The 15,141-nt window shown below is 43.6% G+C and overlaps 1 protein-coding gene across 6 annotated transcripts in view; it reads left to right on the top strand.

Annotated features, from left to right (window-relative positions):
• The window catches only part of Synj2 (synaptojanin 2), a 103,079-nt gene extending 90,258 nt beyond the window's left edge, over nucleotides 1–12,821 (top strand). For 3 of the 6 annotated variants that reach the window (XM_023564565.2, XM_003468434.5, XM_063232954.1), the window contains 6 exons: nucleotides 47–220; nucleotides 2,141–2,275; nucleotides 4,407–4,519; nucleotides 5,518–5,626; nucleotides 7,295–7,443; nucleotides 8,982–12,821. In XM_023564565.2, the coding sequence (XP_023420333.1) occupies nucleotides 47–220; nucleotides 2,141–2,275; nucleotides 4,407–4,519; nucleotides 5,518–5,626; nucleotides 7,295–7,443; nucleotides 8,982–9,737 (1,436 nt within the window). In that variant the 3' untranslated portion in view covers nucleotides 9,738–12,821. Of the gene's footprint in view, nucleotides 1–46; nucleotides 221–2,140; nucleotides 2,276–4,406; nucleotides 4,520–5,517; nucleotides 5,627–7,294; nucleotides 7,444–7,909; nucleotides 8,058–8,981 lie in introns of all 6 variants that reach the window. The other 3 variants (XM_003468436.5, XM_003468435.5, XM_005003132.4) reach the window with 3 other exon arrangements.
• Nucleotides 12,822–15,141: the final 2,320 nt, after the last annotated feature.

Below are 15,141 nucleotides of genomic sequence, written 5' to 3' on the forward strand. Positions count from 1 at the left end.
GAACTGGAATTGTTTTCAGCCTCACTGTGATGCATTCCTCCTCAAGGGGATGTTCTAGAAGATGATGAAGACTATTTAGTGGATGAGCTCGGGCAGCCTGTGGTCTCGGACAGTGAACTAGGGGGCGACGACCCACCTGATGCCCCCAGCTTCACAGCAGTGGCACCTGCCAGCAAGTCACCTGCCCTGACAAAAAAGAAGCAGCGTCCAACGTACAAAGGTAGCGTGGCCCTCCTTTCCTCACCAGAGCTGGGACAGTGTCCTTCTGTCCATCACAAGAGCATGCAGGTCCTGGAGAGGCCCAACTGGGAAAGCACAGAGTGTGAAACCAAGCTCTAGGCAAGACTCCGGTGCCACGTGCTGACTTCCACTGGGTCTTTCTTTCTTTTTTTTTTTTTTTTGTACCCCCACAGAACACTGCATTCCTCTTTCCTTTGTGTAGTCTAGTGGCCACAGCCTCAACTGGTTTTACATTTGTGATTTTTCCCCCCTGAATCTTCTTGATTCAATTCCTTAAGTGATATTCAATATCTATATGCCAATGCATTATTTCATACACATAGTACTATAATTCATGCAGTCATATTACACAGCAGCATCTACTGTATCCTTTTAGCCTTGAAAGGAACTGAAAAGCCATATGGCATGAACTGAATAACCCTGGCATCTTTTGAATAAGCTTGAAAACGGAACAGCTTTACACAGGTAGAAAGTAAAGTAGTTCACATTTCAGCCTTAGACTAAATTTACGCTGTTCTATCCAAAAATGCCTCCCGCCATCGGTCACTGTCCTGGTGAAGGGCTGCATCCTCCACAGGTCAAAGGGCTCAGCATGTGTTGGGACCATTGAGCTGGCACTGGGGCAGAGGACAGGGCTTCCAGTGCATCGGTGGTCCTCAGAGAGAATGCCTTGTTGGGAGAGGTATACAGACCCTTATGCCCCTTGGACCACAGAACAGTCTCCAGATCAACCTGTAGCTTACCTGTCTGGAACCATATGGAGCCCCCAGATTTACAGAGGGCTGGGCCTCACCTTAAGGCCTTGGGTTAGGCAGGGGTGGGATGGCATCCAGCATTTCATGAAGTGCCCTGGGTGAGTGTGATGCAGTGCTAGGTTTGGAGGTGCTGTCCAAGGCAAGAGCAGCAGCCTCCACTGGGATGTCGGGGTGACCTGTGTGTGCCCAGGTCACAGGCCCCAGTGCTGGCATGGAAGTGGCTGAAGGCTGTGCTTTTCAGAGGCCTTTTCTCCGGGGTGGCCATCACCAGGCAGCCTCTGGGAACCAAGACAACTCTGATAGTGCAGAAGTCTCTGGAGTAAAGAAACCAATAAGCAACAGGGGGCTGGGGCAGGCCTGGCCGCTGGTGGGCATTGAGAGGGGATCTTCTTTATGCTATGTGGTGTTCAACCATTCCGGAGAAGGAATTCCACCGTCTGCCCCATTCCAGCCCCCCCAGACACTACATGAGGTTGATCTCTTGGACTTAAGGAAAAAGATGGCCAGGCCAAGATGAAGTAAACAGGGCTATGCTGCATATGGGGAAGCAGACCTATGTCTGCCCTGGGTTTATATGCTACAAAACAGAAACAAGCATCTCTGAGGGTCCTTTTTGGGCTCTTTGAAGGGACTGTGAAGTCCAGCATGGTGGCACACACCTGTAACTTCAGCACTGCGGAGGATGAGGCAGGAGGATTGTGAGTTCAAGGCTAGCCTGGGCTACAGAGTGTGACGTTGTCTCAATAAAAAAGGAGGTACTTGGCACAGGAGGTGGCTGGCAGAGGTTTCTGGTATTTAGGAGCTTGCCATTAGAGAAGACTAGTATAAGAGGAAGAATACTCTCAACTTCCAACACAGTGGTCACATTTCGAGTAAGAAATTACCCATTACTCTTCCCGGTAGTCAGAGGAATCTTTAGGGACTGTGATTTCCACTGTCTCCTCTGCGGAAGTCTAATTGATAAAAGCAGAAGGAAATAGGCCTTGTGCACAGTTCACTCGTGTTCCAAGCAGGTGCCGGGCACCCTCACCGGAGCAGAAAGGGATGCTGTCCCCAGCCTGGCCCTCTGCTTCCACGCACAGACCGGGTCTGAGCCGCCTGTGCCTGGAAAACTCTGTCTTACTCACACCTGCCATGTCCTCCAGACGATGCTGACCTGGTGGAGTTAAAGCAGGAGCTGGAAGCTGTTGGGGATTTCCACCACCGCTCTCCAAGCAGGTCTCTATCGGTCCCCAATAGGCCACGGCCACCTCACCCGCCACGGAGGCCACCCCCTCCAAGTAAGACCTCGTTCGCTCGCTTGCACCTTTGCCACGATGCCTGCCGGGAATAACCGCACAGCTCCTGCAACTGAACGAGGGACTCTAAACGGGCTTCTTCCACCCTGCCATGTGCTTCTCCTCACCGTGCCCTCCTGTGTGTCTCAAATTCAGAATGTCTTTGATTGCACAAGTGGCTGGGTTTCCCTTGTAGCACAAGCAAGTCCCCAAGCAGCTCTGCTTTGCCTGTAGCGGCCTTCAGCCCGAAACCTTTAGAGTAAAAAATTGGAGCCACAGTGTCACAGGGGACTTTTCTAGCTTGTCAGAGTCAGGAGCTTCCTTCCTTGACTACCCCTGGCTCTCTCCCTGCTGCTTAGGAGTCTGGTCAGCTGAGGTCCACCCCTGGGCATGTCTCTGACCCAGTCACAGTGTGTGGCCTCCTGTCCTCGTGGTTCTCACCCTCAGAGCGAGCCCTACCCTGGCTGGGTCTCATACCATAGCACAGTGTTTTCTTTTGGTGCCTAAGCCAATGGTTAGGCTGTCAAACTGGCCTTAATAACCAGAAAGTAAAGTTGTGATACATTTTTCATCAGCTTCTATTTTATCACCACAGTTCACTTGCTCTCCCCAAAAGCACTACAGTGAGACATCAGTTTTCCTGTGCCATGACTTTCATAACTGAGTTACTGTGCATAACATCCCAGTAATAAGGGCAAGCCAAGAAGCACGTAACTTTTTGAAGCATACTTTTGCTTTTCCAAACTTGTACTCAGAAAGTAAAAGAAAATATAATGTAAAAATAACAAAAATAACCCTTAGCTGGGCTTGTTGGTGCACTCCTGTAATCTCACTATTTGGGAGGCTGAGGCAAGAGGATCACAAGTTCAAATCAGCGTGAGAAAATGAGACCCTATTTCAAAATATAAACATTTTAAAGGGTCTGGGGAAGTAGCTCAATGGTAGAGGACTTGCCGAATACCATGCTTGAGTTCCTTGGTTCTACCCAATCCCTAGTACTACAAAAATTTAAAAAATAAAATTTATTTTGTTAGCATATATGCATTTATAAAAATTCATAGGTACACTTAAAATATATGTGTTTAAGTATGTAAATTCATGTCAATTTTTATTTTAGATTAGTACATGTGTACGTAACGTGTGCATTCCTTGTGGGAAGTTGGTTCATTATGTAACACATCTTCTGCTTTTTCTGCATCCCCTTTCCCTTCCTTCCTCCATCCACCCTTAGTCCATGTCCTTATCTTTTTTGCTTGCAGTAAATGCTGACATTCCCTGTGTGGAGTTGGCACATAACCGATCCCAATTCCAGTTTTTCACCCTTTCTCTATTAAGAATAGTATCTCCCTGTTTCCTATTATCTATTTTTTATTTTGCTCTTTTAAAATAAAATTTATAAATCACACCTTGAAGATTTTTATGGTGAACTATAAAAAAAGCAATTTTAAAATTTACATGACTACCTGCAGATAATTGTTGTTAACCAAAAAACTTTATCCAGTTGCATATGCCTGTAATTACACATAATTTTCAAAAATCACGTTGATATCCATTTTGTGGAGTCATTTGTCTTTCATGCCATGTGTCATGTTTTCTGTGTCATTAAAAATTCTCAAACATGACTTGTTGATGGCTATAAGCACAATGTAACACTGTTCATCTCAGATTTGAGTTTATTTTTGTTTCTCCCACCCCAATTTTTTTTTTAAAAAACTTGGGACTAGTAGTAGTATGTTTAAAAAAAATAGTATTTTAAACCACTTTAAAATTGATTTTTTTATATCAAATTAGAATCCCCAGGGTGTTAGATTTAAATTTCCCCTCAATTCATGCTTCCCCAGAGGATCCACATTAGTAGGCTGGACCACTAGAGAATTGAGAGACGCTTAGGGGGTGGGGCATGGTACTGGGGTGGAAGCCAGGGACCCCTGCATGCTCAACAAGCACCTTATCTCTGTTGCACCCTGACCTCAGAAGAACCTTCAGCGTCCTCGCAGAATCCGCGCTGTGTGAACATCACAGCCTCCACACAGCCAAGTCTGCCTGCACAGCCACTTCCTGCAGCTGTTTGCAGTTAACAGGCCAGCTGTGACATTGCTGGGGCTGAGGCTCTGCTCTCGTTGGGTTTTTACAGCTGGTTTGATGGTGAAGAAGTCTGCTTCAGATGTGTCCATCTCCTCCGGCACCCACGGGCAGTATTCGATTTTGCAGACAGCAAAACCCCTGCCAGGAGCACCGCTACAGCCGGTGAGTCTGTGTATTCAGCACCAAGGACGCCGGTCTGCTTCGTGGCCAGAGGGCCTAAGCCAGAGGCCACAAGGGAGTGCATCTTCTCAGGGGTAACAGGTCCTCCCTGTATTCTGCATCTTGCAGACCCTGTCTCCCCAACCCCTACGCTGGTTAGCAGCCGCTCCACAGGTTGTAAGTGGTTCTAGAGAAAGCTAGCTTGGGTAATAATTTTAAGGACCCTAAAAGGCAGGAATGCTGGCTTCCAGGTGTCTGTTCCTCTTCTTTCAAGTCTGGATTTTGCTCTTCATCTACAGAGCTTCCATTGGTAGAAGGGAGATCAGGAGAAATTCAGACCAGTCATAAAATGATGGTCATGGTTAGCTAGAGAAGAGGCTAAAGAGAGACCTCCTGGACCCAGAGAATGGAGTAGAGGAGCCCACCAGAGGGCAGCAGAGGCAGGGGTGGGGACACAGGGCTCGAGGAAGAGATGGAGGGCAGTGAAGCCTGGTGCTGCCAGGACAGCAGACACACACCGGGAAAGCTGGTCCAGGCAGGTACCCACAGTCACTACAGGTGAAGGGGTCAACTGGATGCCAGTCATCTACAGTGATGTAGGCGGTCCTCAGAGAGGCTGAGGAGGTAGAAAATGCGCTTTTAAGGAAAGTGTATCTGGACAGTATTTCAGTGCTCAACTAGGCCATGAAAGGTGTGGCTCTGATTCTGCGGCCTGACTTTTATCTGGCTACTGAGATAAAGACAGAAGGTGGGTTTGCCCCCAATGTGGAAACCTGTCACGGGAGATGTGAGATGTCATTGCATTTCGCTTGGAATGGGCACACTCCAGGGTGCAGGAAGTTGAGGGTTAGATATGTGTTAGACGCTACATGTTCTTGTCACCTGTTGATGAGGCTCTGTACCCCGCACTCCTGTGTGGTGACCAGCAGGCGGTGAATGCACCAGGAAGGCTGTCTTCCTACCTGTGCTAATACATTTCTCTTCTAAATTCTGTCCTCAAGCCCAAAGCTAGGACTGGAATAAGCAAACCTTACAATGTCAAGCAGATCAAAACCACCAATGCTCAGGAAGCAGAAGCAGCCATCCGATGTCTCCTGGAAGCCAGAGGAGGTAAGTGGGCTTTGGGTCCTCCCTGGTTAAGGAGGAAAATGGACTCCTTTTCATCCTCCTACTAAAGTGACCTAGAAAAGAATGTGACTATTTTGGAGGCAGAATTAAATAAAAGTATCCTTTCACAACTGTTTGTTTATTTAGATTTAGTGTCCATTTAAAATTATTTCTTTGAAGTTCAATGACTATAAAAAGCCTAGAATTATTAAGCGGCGTTTAAGGAAAAAGTGAACAAACTAATGCTTTTAAAAGGTTAATGTTGCAGGTGCTAACCCATTCTGCCTACTCTTTTCAAAAGAGGCAATTGGGTTGTGCATCTTTATTTGAGGCACAAAATCCTCATTGTGAATCACTGGCAAGTGTACATGAATTCTGTCCTGTAAGGCAGGAGTCTCCTGTCTGCTCACGGTTAATTTTTTGTTGCTGTTACTTGTCTTAACCTATCTTACTTACCCTGTTTTACCTTAAGTCTCCTCCATTCCTTCATAAGCACTGCCAGCTAACATTTGTTGTTTTTGTTTGGCTTTGCTCCAGTATATGTTGTTCAAAAAAAAAGTGAGATTATGCCCTTTGACTAGGCATATGCTAGTCTGGCATAATGGAGCGCACCTGTAATCCTAGCACTCAGGAGACTGAGGTAGGAGGATCACTGAGTTCGAGGCCAGCCTGAACTGCCTAGTGAGACCCTATCTAAAAAAAGACCAAAGACAAAAAAATAAAATACATGCATTTACAATCACCTAACTTGCTTTTAGCTAGTAAATTTAACCTCAAATAAGACTTAAGGATAACTTGAGTTAGAAGTCTAAGAAACACTCTTGTAGGATTATATACTATAGATTTTTTAAATAAAAAAAAATTGTGGATATAACAGTTCACTTGTCCATCAACTGATAAAATACAATGTATCTATACAACAGAATATTATTCAGCCATAAAAAGAAACTACTGATCCATGCTACATCTTGATGAACTTTGAAAATGTCATACTGAGACACAAACTTTACAATCCATTTATATGATATGTCAAGACAGCAAATCCATTGAGTCAGAAAGCTGTTAGAGTCCAAGCTAAAAGGAGGGAATGTGCAGCAACTGAAGTAAGTGTGGGGTTTATTTTTTAGTGATAGAAATTTTCTGGAACTGAATAGAGGTAATACTGTGCAAGTTTTCAAATGCAGTATATTAAAAACACTGAGTGGGGCTCTTAAAGTGGATGAATTTTATGGTGTGTGACTCACATTTCAATAAAACTGTTCTTTTTAAAAGGTTGTAGAGATGTAGATGTTAGTAATGGCTTGAGGTTTGAAATCTACCACAATCGTAGTTTAATGTTTTCTTGATCTTAGGCCCATGCATGCATTACTTTGATGCATTATATTTCTCCCCTGAGAAGTGTAGCTATGCAGGAAGCTTTACAGATGCATCACATCTCACTGATCTCCCATCAGGACCATTCTTAGATGCCAGGTCCCCTGTCGAGAAGATGAGCTTGTAAAGCAGGAGCTAGACCTTGTTGGTTGGTCCAGATAATCCTTCAGGATTTTTGTTTTAGGGGGAAAAGAAAGAATTACATTGAATCAGTAAGATATAAACTTGTCCAAAGATTAAATCATGCAGTGGATTATCTCTTGTCCTCACACTGAGCCACAGGATTTTATATTTCAGGCACCCCAGAAGAGGCTGTAAATGCCATGGCCCTGAGGGACCAAGGGTCCTCCAAGCCAGAGACCTCCCTGGGACCCCCGCTCCTGCCCTGTCGGCCAGCACCCAGAGTTCCTGCCATCAAGAAGCCAATCTTAAGAAGGACAGGAAAGGTAAGAACCCAGTAGCCTGAGCATCTGATTCTAAAGTTACTCAAATGGCCCATTATTAGTTAAAATTGCATCTCACAGATAAAAATCTCGTTGAATTTGGTTTCTTCACCCACCATCGTGAGTCCCAGCCGCATCTTTGAGGAAAATAGTTCCTCTGACAACCACCTTGTCCCTGGCCTCCCTGCTGCATCTTGGCCCCAGCTGAGCAGGAGCAACAAGCTGACTTTCACAGGTTCTCTCTGACAAGGGCAGTTTGGAGGAACTTGCTTGCTTGCCTGGGATGCACTCTCCTAGCTGGTCCCGAGCTGCCCTTCCTGCGTGGTGTGTGTGGTGTGCATGTGGTTTTACATGTACAGATCTCATGTGCATTGGATAATAACCAGGACCTAGGTTAGCAGATGTGCTTGCTCTCCTGCAGCTGCCATTTGGGGAGGTCCCACAGCTCTCCTTGCCACTTTTCTTGCAGATTGTTTTTTGTTCTCGCTCTCAAGCTTCTCAGCCTTGCTTACTGCTTCAAAGACATGAGTTTGTAAGGACAGTAGCTGCCCAAAGACTGGCACCTATAGACACATCCGGATCTTCCGTTTGATCTCGGTTCTAAGATGGGACACTCGGTAATCCTTGCCTGGGCATCGCAGGATGCCTGCTGCTTATCTGCCTGTGGACAGTGTGAGGTTGCTCTGGCGTGTCCCTCCTTGTGGGCTGGCTTCGTGTTTTCTGGGTGGCACTTGTCCCACGTTGGCTCACTGCCAGCTGTCCATTTTTCATGCCTTCTTGCAAAATGGACCTCCTTTGTCCTCTTGGCTGCTTGCTTTATCTTTACTTTGAAACACAAAGAGCAGACCGAAATGGGTTCATTTCCCCCAGCCTTCTGCCAGATGTTGGGGCACAAGGCTGGTGGAGAAGAGTATATATTTTTCATTTGTTTCTTAGTGAACCAGAGTGAGTTCTGGTATACTAACTGTTGATAGACACCTCCATACAAGAGCTTTGTTTCTCATTATGTAGTTCTCTTTGGAATATTTTGAATCAAAACCAAGGAGGTAAAGCTCCTGTGTAAAGTTCTCCATTTTTCTATATTTACATATAAAAGATTCAAGGACAAAATATATCCATTAGTCCTTCAGTTAGTTCCATGCTATGACATAAGTTATTTCACTCTAACATGGTATAGACTATGAATTATCTGCCAAGCCCGCCACTTCAAGAACATTTCCCAGAAATACTTGCTTTGAAACAAAGGAAGATGGCAACCCCATTCCCTACAGTACTGGCTATAGCTTTGTCTTGGATTACTTACCAAGGCCCCATGCATCTTTCACTGGATTTGCTGGTCTGCCCAGTCAGTGTGTGTGTGTGCCCTGTGCTTTCTTTCTCCTATCTGATCACATTTCCAGCACCCCAGACATTCTCCTCGCTCAAATGGGTGTAACACCCACTCTGTCTCGTTCATCTCTGATCTCCGCTGACCAAGTGTCTCTGTGTCTTGGTGTCCCAGGTGCTGCCTCCCTACTTACCCTCTGTCTTACCTTTCTCAGCCAATGTCACCGGAAGAACAGTTTGACCAGCATCCTGTCCGTTTTACAATTGGACCTCCAGAGACAAGCCTTGAAACACCCCCTCCAGTGACAGTGCCTCCACTCCCTCGAGTCCCTCCCGTTCCCAAGCCGAGAACATTTCAGCCCAGGAAAGAGGTGGAGAGGAGGTCCAGCAATGGAAAACCAGGACCAGATGAAGCATCTCTTGTGGCAGGAGCCACCATGCTGCCCCCTTCAGAGGTGCCCAAGGTGCCCCCAAGAAGGAAAAAATCTGCACCAGCAGCTCTCCACCTACAGATCCTGCAGAGCGACAGTCAGCTTCTTCAGGGCCTTTCAGACAGCAGCGATGCTGGGGGCAGCTGTTCTTTTGGACCCCAGCTGGACACCAACGCTCTCTTCCCACCAGTGGATTTTCTAGGCACTTCATCCGCCTCAAGCCCTGAAACTAATGGCCCCAGGGCAATGAAGCCCACGGCAAGCTCTGTTCTTGGTGATTGTCAGGACCCTTTTTGGAGCCTTCTCCACCACCCTAAACTGCTGAATAATGCCTGGCTTTCCAAGACTTCTGACCCTTTAGACCCCACAGCCAGAAGCTCTGAGAGGGCACAGACAGACCCAGCACAGCTCAGCACTTCTGCTGACAAGGGGCAGCTGCTCCCAGACCATGAGGGAAAGACGTTCGATCACTGGGTGTCCATCAGTGACAAAGACAAGAGAACGACATTGCAGGTGTTTGACCCACTGGCAAAAACATGACCAATGGACTTGTAGAATACCTCCCTCACAGACTTGCTTGACCAGGTCAAAAAGACATGTATTTAAACAAAAGCACACTGAAAAAACATTTGCGCATCTATCCCTTTAAAAAAACAAATATTGTGTCTGTTCTTCAGTAAGATTATTATTCACCCTCCAAATGTTTTCTGTAAGACTCGTGCATTTTTAGTTTGCTCTTGGGAATGGGATCCTCCTGTTTGATTCAGTGTATGGATTTTAAGGAAGGAAATTTAGCTGATAAGGCCCAAGTTCTCTCCTTTACAGTGAATCTTAAGTGTTCATTCAGTTTATATGTATGTGGTGGAGTTTTGTTTGTTTTTAATTTTCTTTATATTTTACAAACTTGGGATAGCTCTTTGGTGAACCTTTGGAAGATTATGCATAAAGGATAACATTAAAAGTGGGGAAATTTTGAGCTATTACCGGCCTACTTTAAACCAGGTTTAGTTTTGTTTTTGTGGTTTTGTTTTTTGAGACAGGGTCTCACTATCTAGTTCAGGCTGGCCTTGAACTCATTATGCAGCCCAACGTGGCCTTGAACTCGCAGCAACCCTCCCTCTTCAGTCCCTTGAGAGCTGTGATTACAGGCATGCGCTACCATGCCCAGCTACCCCAGATTTTAGAAGTCAGAAGCAGAAATTAGGTCAACCAAAAGACCAGACCCTACATTCCCTTGAGCCATTGTGTTTGTTTATGTAGTCAGCCTTTCATATCTTCACATTCTGCATTCACAGTCAGCCAGCTACTAATCAAAAATAAAACAACTGCATCTGTACTGAACATGTACAGACTTCTTGTCATTATTCCATAGACATTAGAACATAACTATTTGCATGGCATGTACACTGTACATGTTAGGTACTATAAGTCATCTAAAGATTACTTAAAATGTATAGGAGGAGATACCTAGGTTAGATGTGAATACGATGCTGTTTAGGTAAGACTGGAACATCTGGATTTTGGTATCTAAGGGGACCCTGGAACCAATCCCCTTTGGATACTGAGGGATAACTATACATGTGTGTGAACCTGGATTGTGTGTGAATCCTGTGGGAGCTGGGGTCTTACACTATTGAAGTTTTAATGCGGGTACCATTAGCTTACGCTCAGTTTAAACGCACTGCAGACTCTGGTACTAGGTCTCAGACATTTCATGTCATATAAATTGCTGTAGTCTTGAGTTAGGGTTGTGCTTCTTCAGTTTGTATCCCCTTTATTATCTCACCTTTATTATATGAAGCCTCATAGACTCTCTTCCCCCCAGATACTCCATAAAGATACAGACTTATAAAGGCACATAATATTTTCATTCTGAAGAGTATTCGTTTTAGTCTCATCCACCTGGCCATGGCTTCAGGAAGAAATGCACTGCTTGGCCCTGTTATATAAGGATCCCCAGGGGCAGAATGCCTGAGTTGGCTTACTTTTTAGAGTCTTTCATGGATGCCATACTATTCATGAGTGTAGGGGGCTCCTATCTGAAATGCCAACCACTGGTATGGTCACAGTCACCTTGTCTGGGATATACCATCTTTGCCACCAGTCAGACCTCTGGGATTTCAGAATTCATTTTCACTGTCATTATCTAGATATATGACAAGGCACCTAAATCTGGAATTCAAAAACAACTTTACATATCTCATTTAATCTGGAAATTGATAAGGAATTAATGGCTGATGTACTATGCATAATTGGCCAGTTACAAAAAGTAGTTCAGGTGGTCAGTACCTTGTGTGGCACTTAATGTATTTAAAGGATTATGTTGTTCACCTCTTGTGTTTGTTAAAGAAAGAAAAAAAAAATCATATAAAGAGTTGGAAGAGCCAAGATGGGTTGCTTGGAGAAGTAAAATGATTGAACAAGATGAATCTCTCGACTAACAGGTGCAATCACGAATGGACCTGAAGACTTCTTTATTCAAATGCCCTTTTCCTTTTATCCTGTCTTTCTACATGAAAAGAGGTAAATTTGAAAGAAAATCTATGTAAAAAATCAGAAAAGCAGGGAGTAGTCCCTGCCATATAAATTGTTTGCAATGCTGGGAATAGGCCTAATTTGGTTTCTTTGTTCTAGCTAGCAAGAAAAACGTGATAGTACAGAGAACAGGATTCCATTATGATAGGTTCTCACAATACAAGCAGCTCTTGAGAGCCTGTCAGTAAATGTTAACATACAGAATTGTACTGACCTGGGGAGGTGGGTCACAAGAGCACAATAAAAATTATGAGTTGCACAAGAATTGTGTGGCATAGTGTGTACTCCTGTAATCCTAGAAATCGGGAGACTGAGGCAGGAATATTGCTTGAAAGTTCAAGACCAGCCTGAATTTACATAGTACGGCAGTCTGAAAAATAACGAATATTACTTCATCATGGATATTCAAATTTAATGAACAATATGGACTACATTTTGAGTTGCTACTAGGTATAGTTCTCTCACCTCTCTCTTAAAAATGAGGACCATTAGAATAGTTTTACTTGTTTGTTTTTGTTTTTTTTAAATCAATGCTTACCAGTTTGAAGGTTTCCCAGGTTAGCAGGAGAGTCAACTGGGGAACTTTGCCTGAAACCGGCTGCTCTTGAAGGGATTTCATTCTGTGGGTTTCATTTTTGGTCCATCTTTATGCTACCACAAGGCTTTCTTACTGTGACCTTGTAGTTTAATCGCCACTGTAGGGTTGCACGGTATAGTTTAGGCCTCACACTTTACACCCGAGCACCGCCTCCGACAAGTATTGTCCCTTTTGCAATGTCATCGTCTCAGACTCACTGCCTATTTCTAAAGTTTATTTTGGTACATGATTGAAATGAGGGTGTCTTCTCATGCAGTTTCTGTAAAAGCTTAAAGTTGTTGAAGCTCAAGATATTTAACAAGATGCTCCTGGACATGTGTGTGAATAAAAGCAAGTAATCTAGCTTTCACTTTTAATGAAGTCATTTTGGGGAAGGAAAGCTTCAGAGATTATTTATTGGGGTGATTAATTAAATACCTGTAATATTCTCGAAGTGATATTTGTACCCTTTGTTATACAGAATGTGTATTAAATATTTGTCTTTTTAAAAATTGGGCTCATTTTTTTTCTCCAGATATGAAAACATCTTTCAGCTATCATCCCAGATTAGCCTTCTGTTTTGGATCAACTGCCATTACTAGTTATTCATCTGTGTGAGTTTTGGTTTTGGGTTTTTGTTTCTTTGTTTCTTAAACCATATTAAGTTGAAAAAAAGTAACAGGTTAAGAATTTTTGACTTGAAGGCAGTAGCAGGAACCACTGCTTTACCATAGCACATAATCTTATGCTACACTGTAAAACTTCCAACAATTCATTTTCTGCAGGACTTTAGAGCAAACAAACTTGGAAGCGTGGACATGGTTGAAGTATGTGACTGTGTAGAAGCCGGAGAAAGTACCTATTCCTCAAGTTCCATCCAGGTTTGTTCTAAGGTAATTAATACACAAAATATAGATCATAATGTTTTTGGGTGATTTTTCAGGAATAAGAATATAGTGATCTCTAGTAAATGCGATTAGTCCTTCCTGACCAGTACTTCACACACTGAATTTGCTTCATGTGAGGGTTTCACCCTGTGGTCTGGGTGAGGAGTAAGGAGACAGCTGGGTGCCAACCTGGCCTTGCCAAAATAGTGAGAAAGTTTGGCTTAAAATTCACTCTTATCGCAAGCAAACTGTTCACCTATATCTCCATCGTGCATTAAAGAGTACAAATGAGTGATCGCCAAGAGAGGGTAGGGAAGATTTGGAGACGGGTGTTGAGAATTTCTAATAGTTTATTTAACACATTTTGTTTTTTAGAGCAATTTTAAGTTGACAGGAAAAAATGAGCAAAAATAGAGTTCCCGTATGTCCCTTCCCCACTCACATAGCCTGTGTTATTGTGAACATCCTGCACCGGAATGGTGCATTGTTACAACCTGTGAGCCAATATGGACATGTCATGGTCACCCATAGATCCATTGCCTTCATTCTTGGGGTGTCTAGGGGTTTGGACGAGCGGCCCTACCACAGTATCTCACGGAGCAGTTTCACTGTCCTAAAAGTGCTGTTCTGCCTTGGGTCTCTTCCCCACCCAGCCACATCCGAGCCACTGTGTATTTTTTATCGTCTCCATGGTTGTGACCTTTCCAGAATGCCATGGAGTTGGAATCATAGACTGTGCAGAAGTTTCACGGAGGCTTCTTGGACTTGAAATAGATTTTCGTTTCCTCCATGTCTCTCATGAAGGGACAGCTCATTTCTTTTTAGTCCTGAATCATACTCCCTTCTCTGGATGTGCTATAGTTTATTCATACTGAAGGACATCTTGATTGCTCCCAGGTTTTATCAGTTATGAATAAAGTTGCTATAAATATCATTGTGCAGGTTTTTGTGTACATGTAAGCTTTCAAAATACCAAATCCTGCATTTGCTGGATCATTTAATAAGAGCATGTTTTATAAGAAACTGCTTTCCAGCCAGGTGTGGTGACATATGCCTATAATCCCAGCACTCTGGGAGCCCGAGGCAGAAAGATAGCAAGTTCGAGCCCAGCACAGACAAGTTAGCAAGATCCTGTTTTCAAAATTAAAAAAAAAAAATTTTTTAAAGGGCTGAAAGTTTAATTTAGTGCAAAGGTTCTAGGTTTAAGTCCTTGTACCACCAAAACACGAAAACTCCTGCCTTGCAAAGTGGCTGTACCACTTTGTATTCCCACCAACAATCAATGAGAGTTTCTTTTACTCCACATCCATGTCAGCAGTTGGTATTGCATTTCTGGACTTGGGGCATTCTAATAGGTATATAGTGGTATCTCATTTTAATATGTAATTCCCTAATGACATGTGATCTTGGACATCTTTTCAAATGCTTGCAATGTGTGCAGGTACACACCTGTAATTCCAGCATTCAGGAGGCTGAGGCAGGAAGGTCACCATTAGTTTGTGGCTAGCCTGGGCTACATAGTGAGTTCAAGGCCATCCTGTCACCAAAAAAAATTTTTTTAAGTTTTTAAAAATCAAGGGTTTTTTTTTTTTTTGCCATCTATGGTGACATGATATATCTATGCAAAGTCAATTTTTAATTGGACTGTTCATTTTTTAATGTTGATTTTTTTCTTACTGTTGAATTTTAAGTACTTTGTATTTCATTTAGTAGTCCTCTATCAAGATGTGTCTTTTGCAAATATTTTCTCTTAAGTCTGTGGTTTGCCTTCTCATTCTTTTGATGTTGTCTTTTGCAGAGCAGAAAAAATAAGGATTTAGAAAGTAACAACATAAATTTATGTAGCTAGAAAGGATGTTAATTGAGGAGAAAGAATTTCAGAGGACCTGGGGTTTGAATCTACAGGTTACAAAAGCAGTGGGTACTGAGATACCCAAGTAAATTG

Source organism: Cavia porcellus, unplaced genomic scaffold, assembly GCF_034190915.1.
Source record: "Cavia porcellus strain 051 isolate PalLab524CR breed Dunkin Hartley unplaced genomic scaffold, mCavPor4.1 scaffold_22, whole genome shotgun sequence".
Taxonomy (NCBI): Eukaryota; Metazoa; Chordata; class Mammalia; order Rodentia; family Caviidae; genus Cavia; species Cavia porcellus.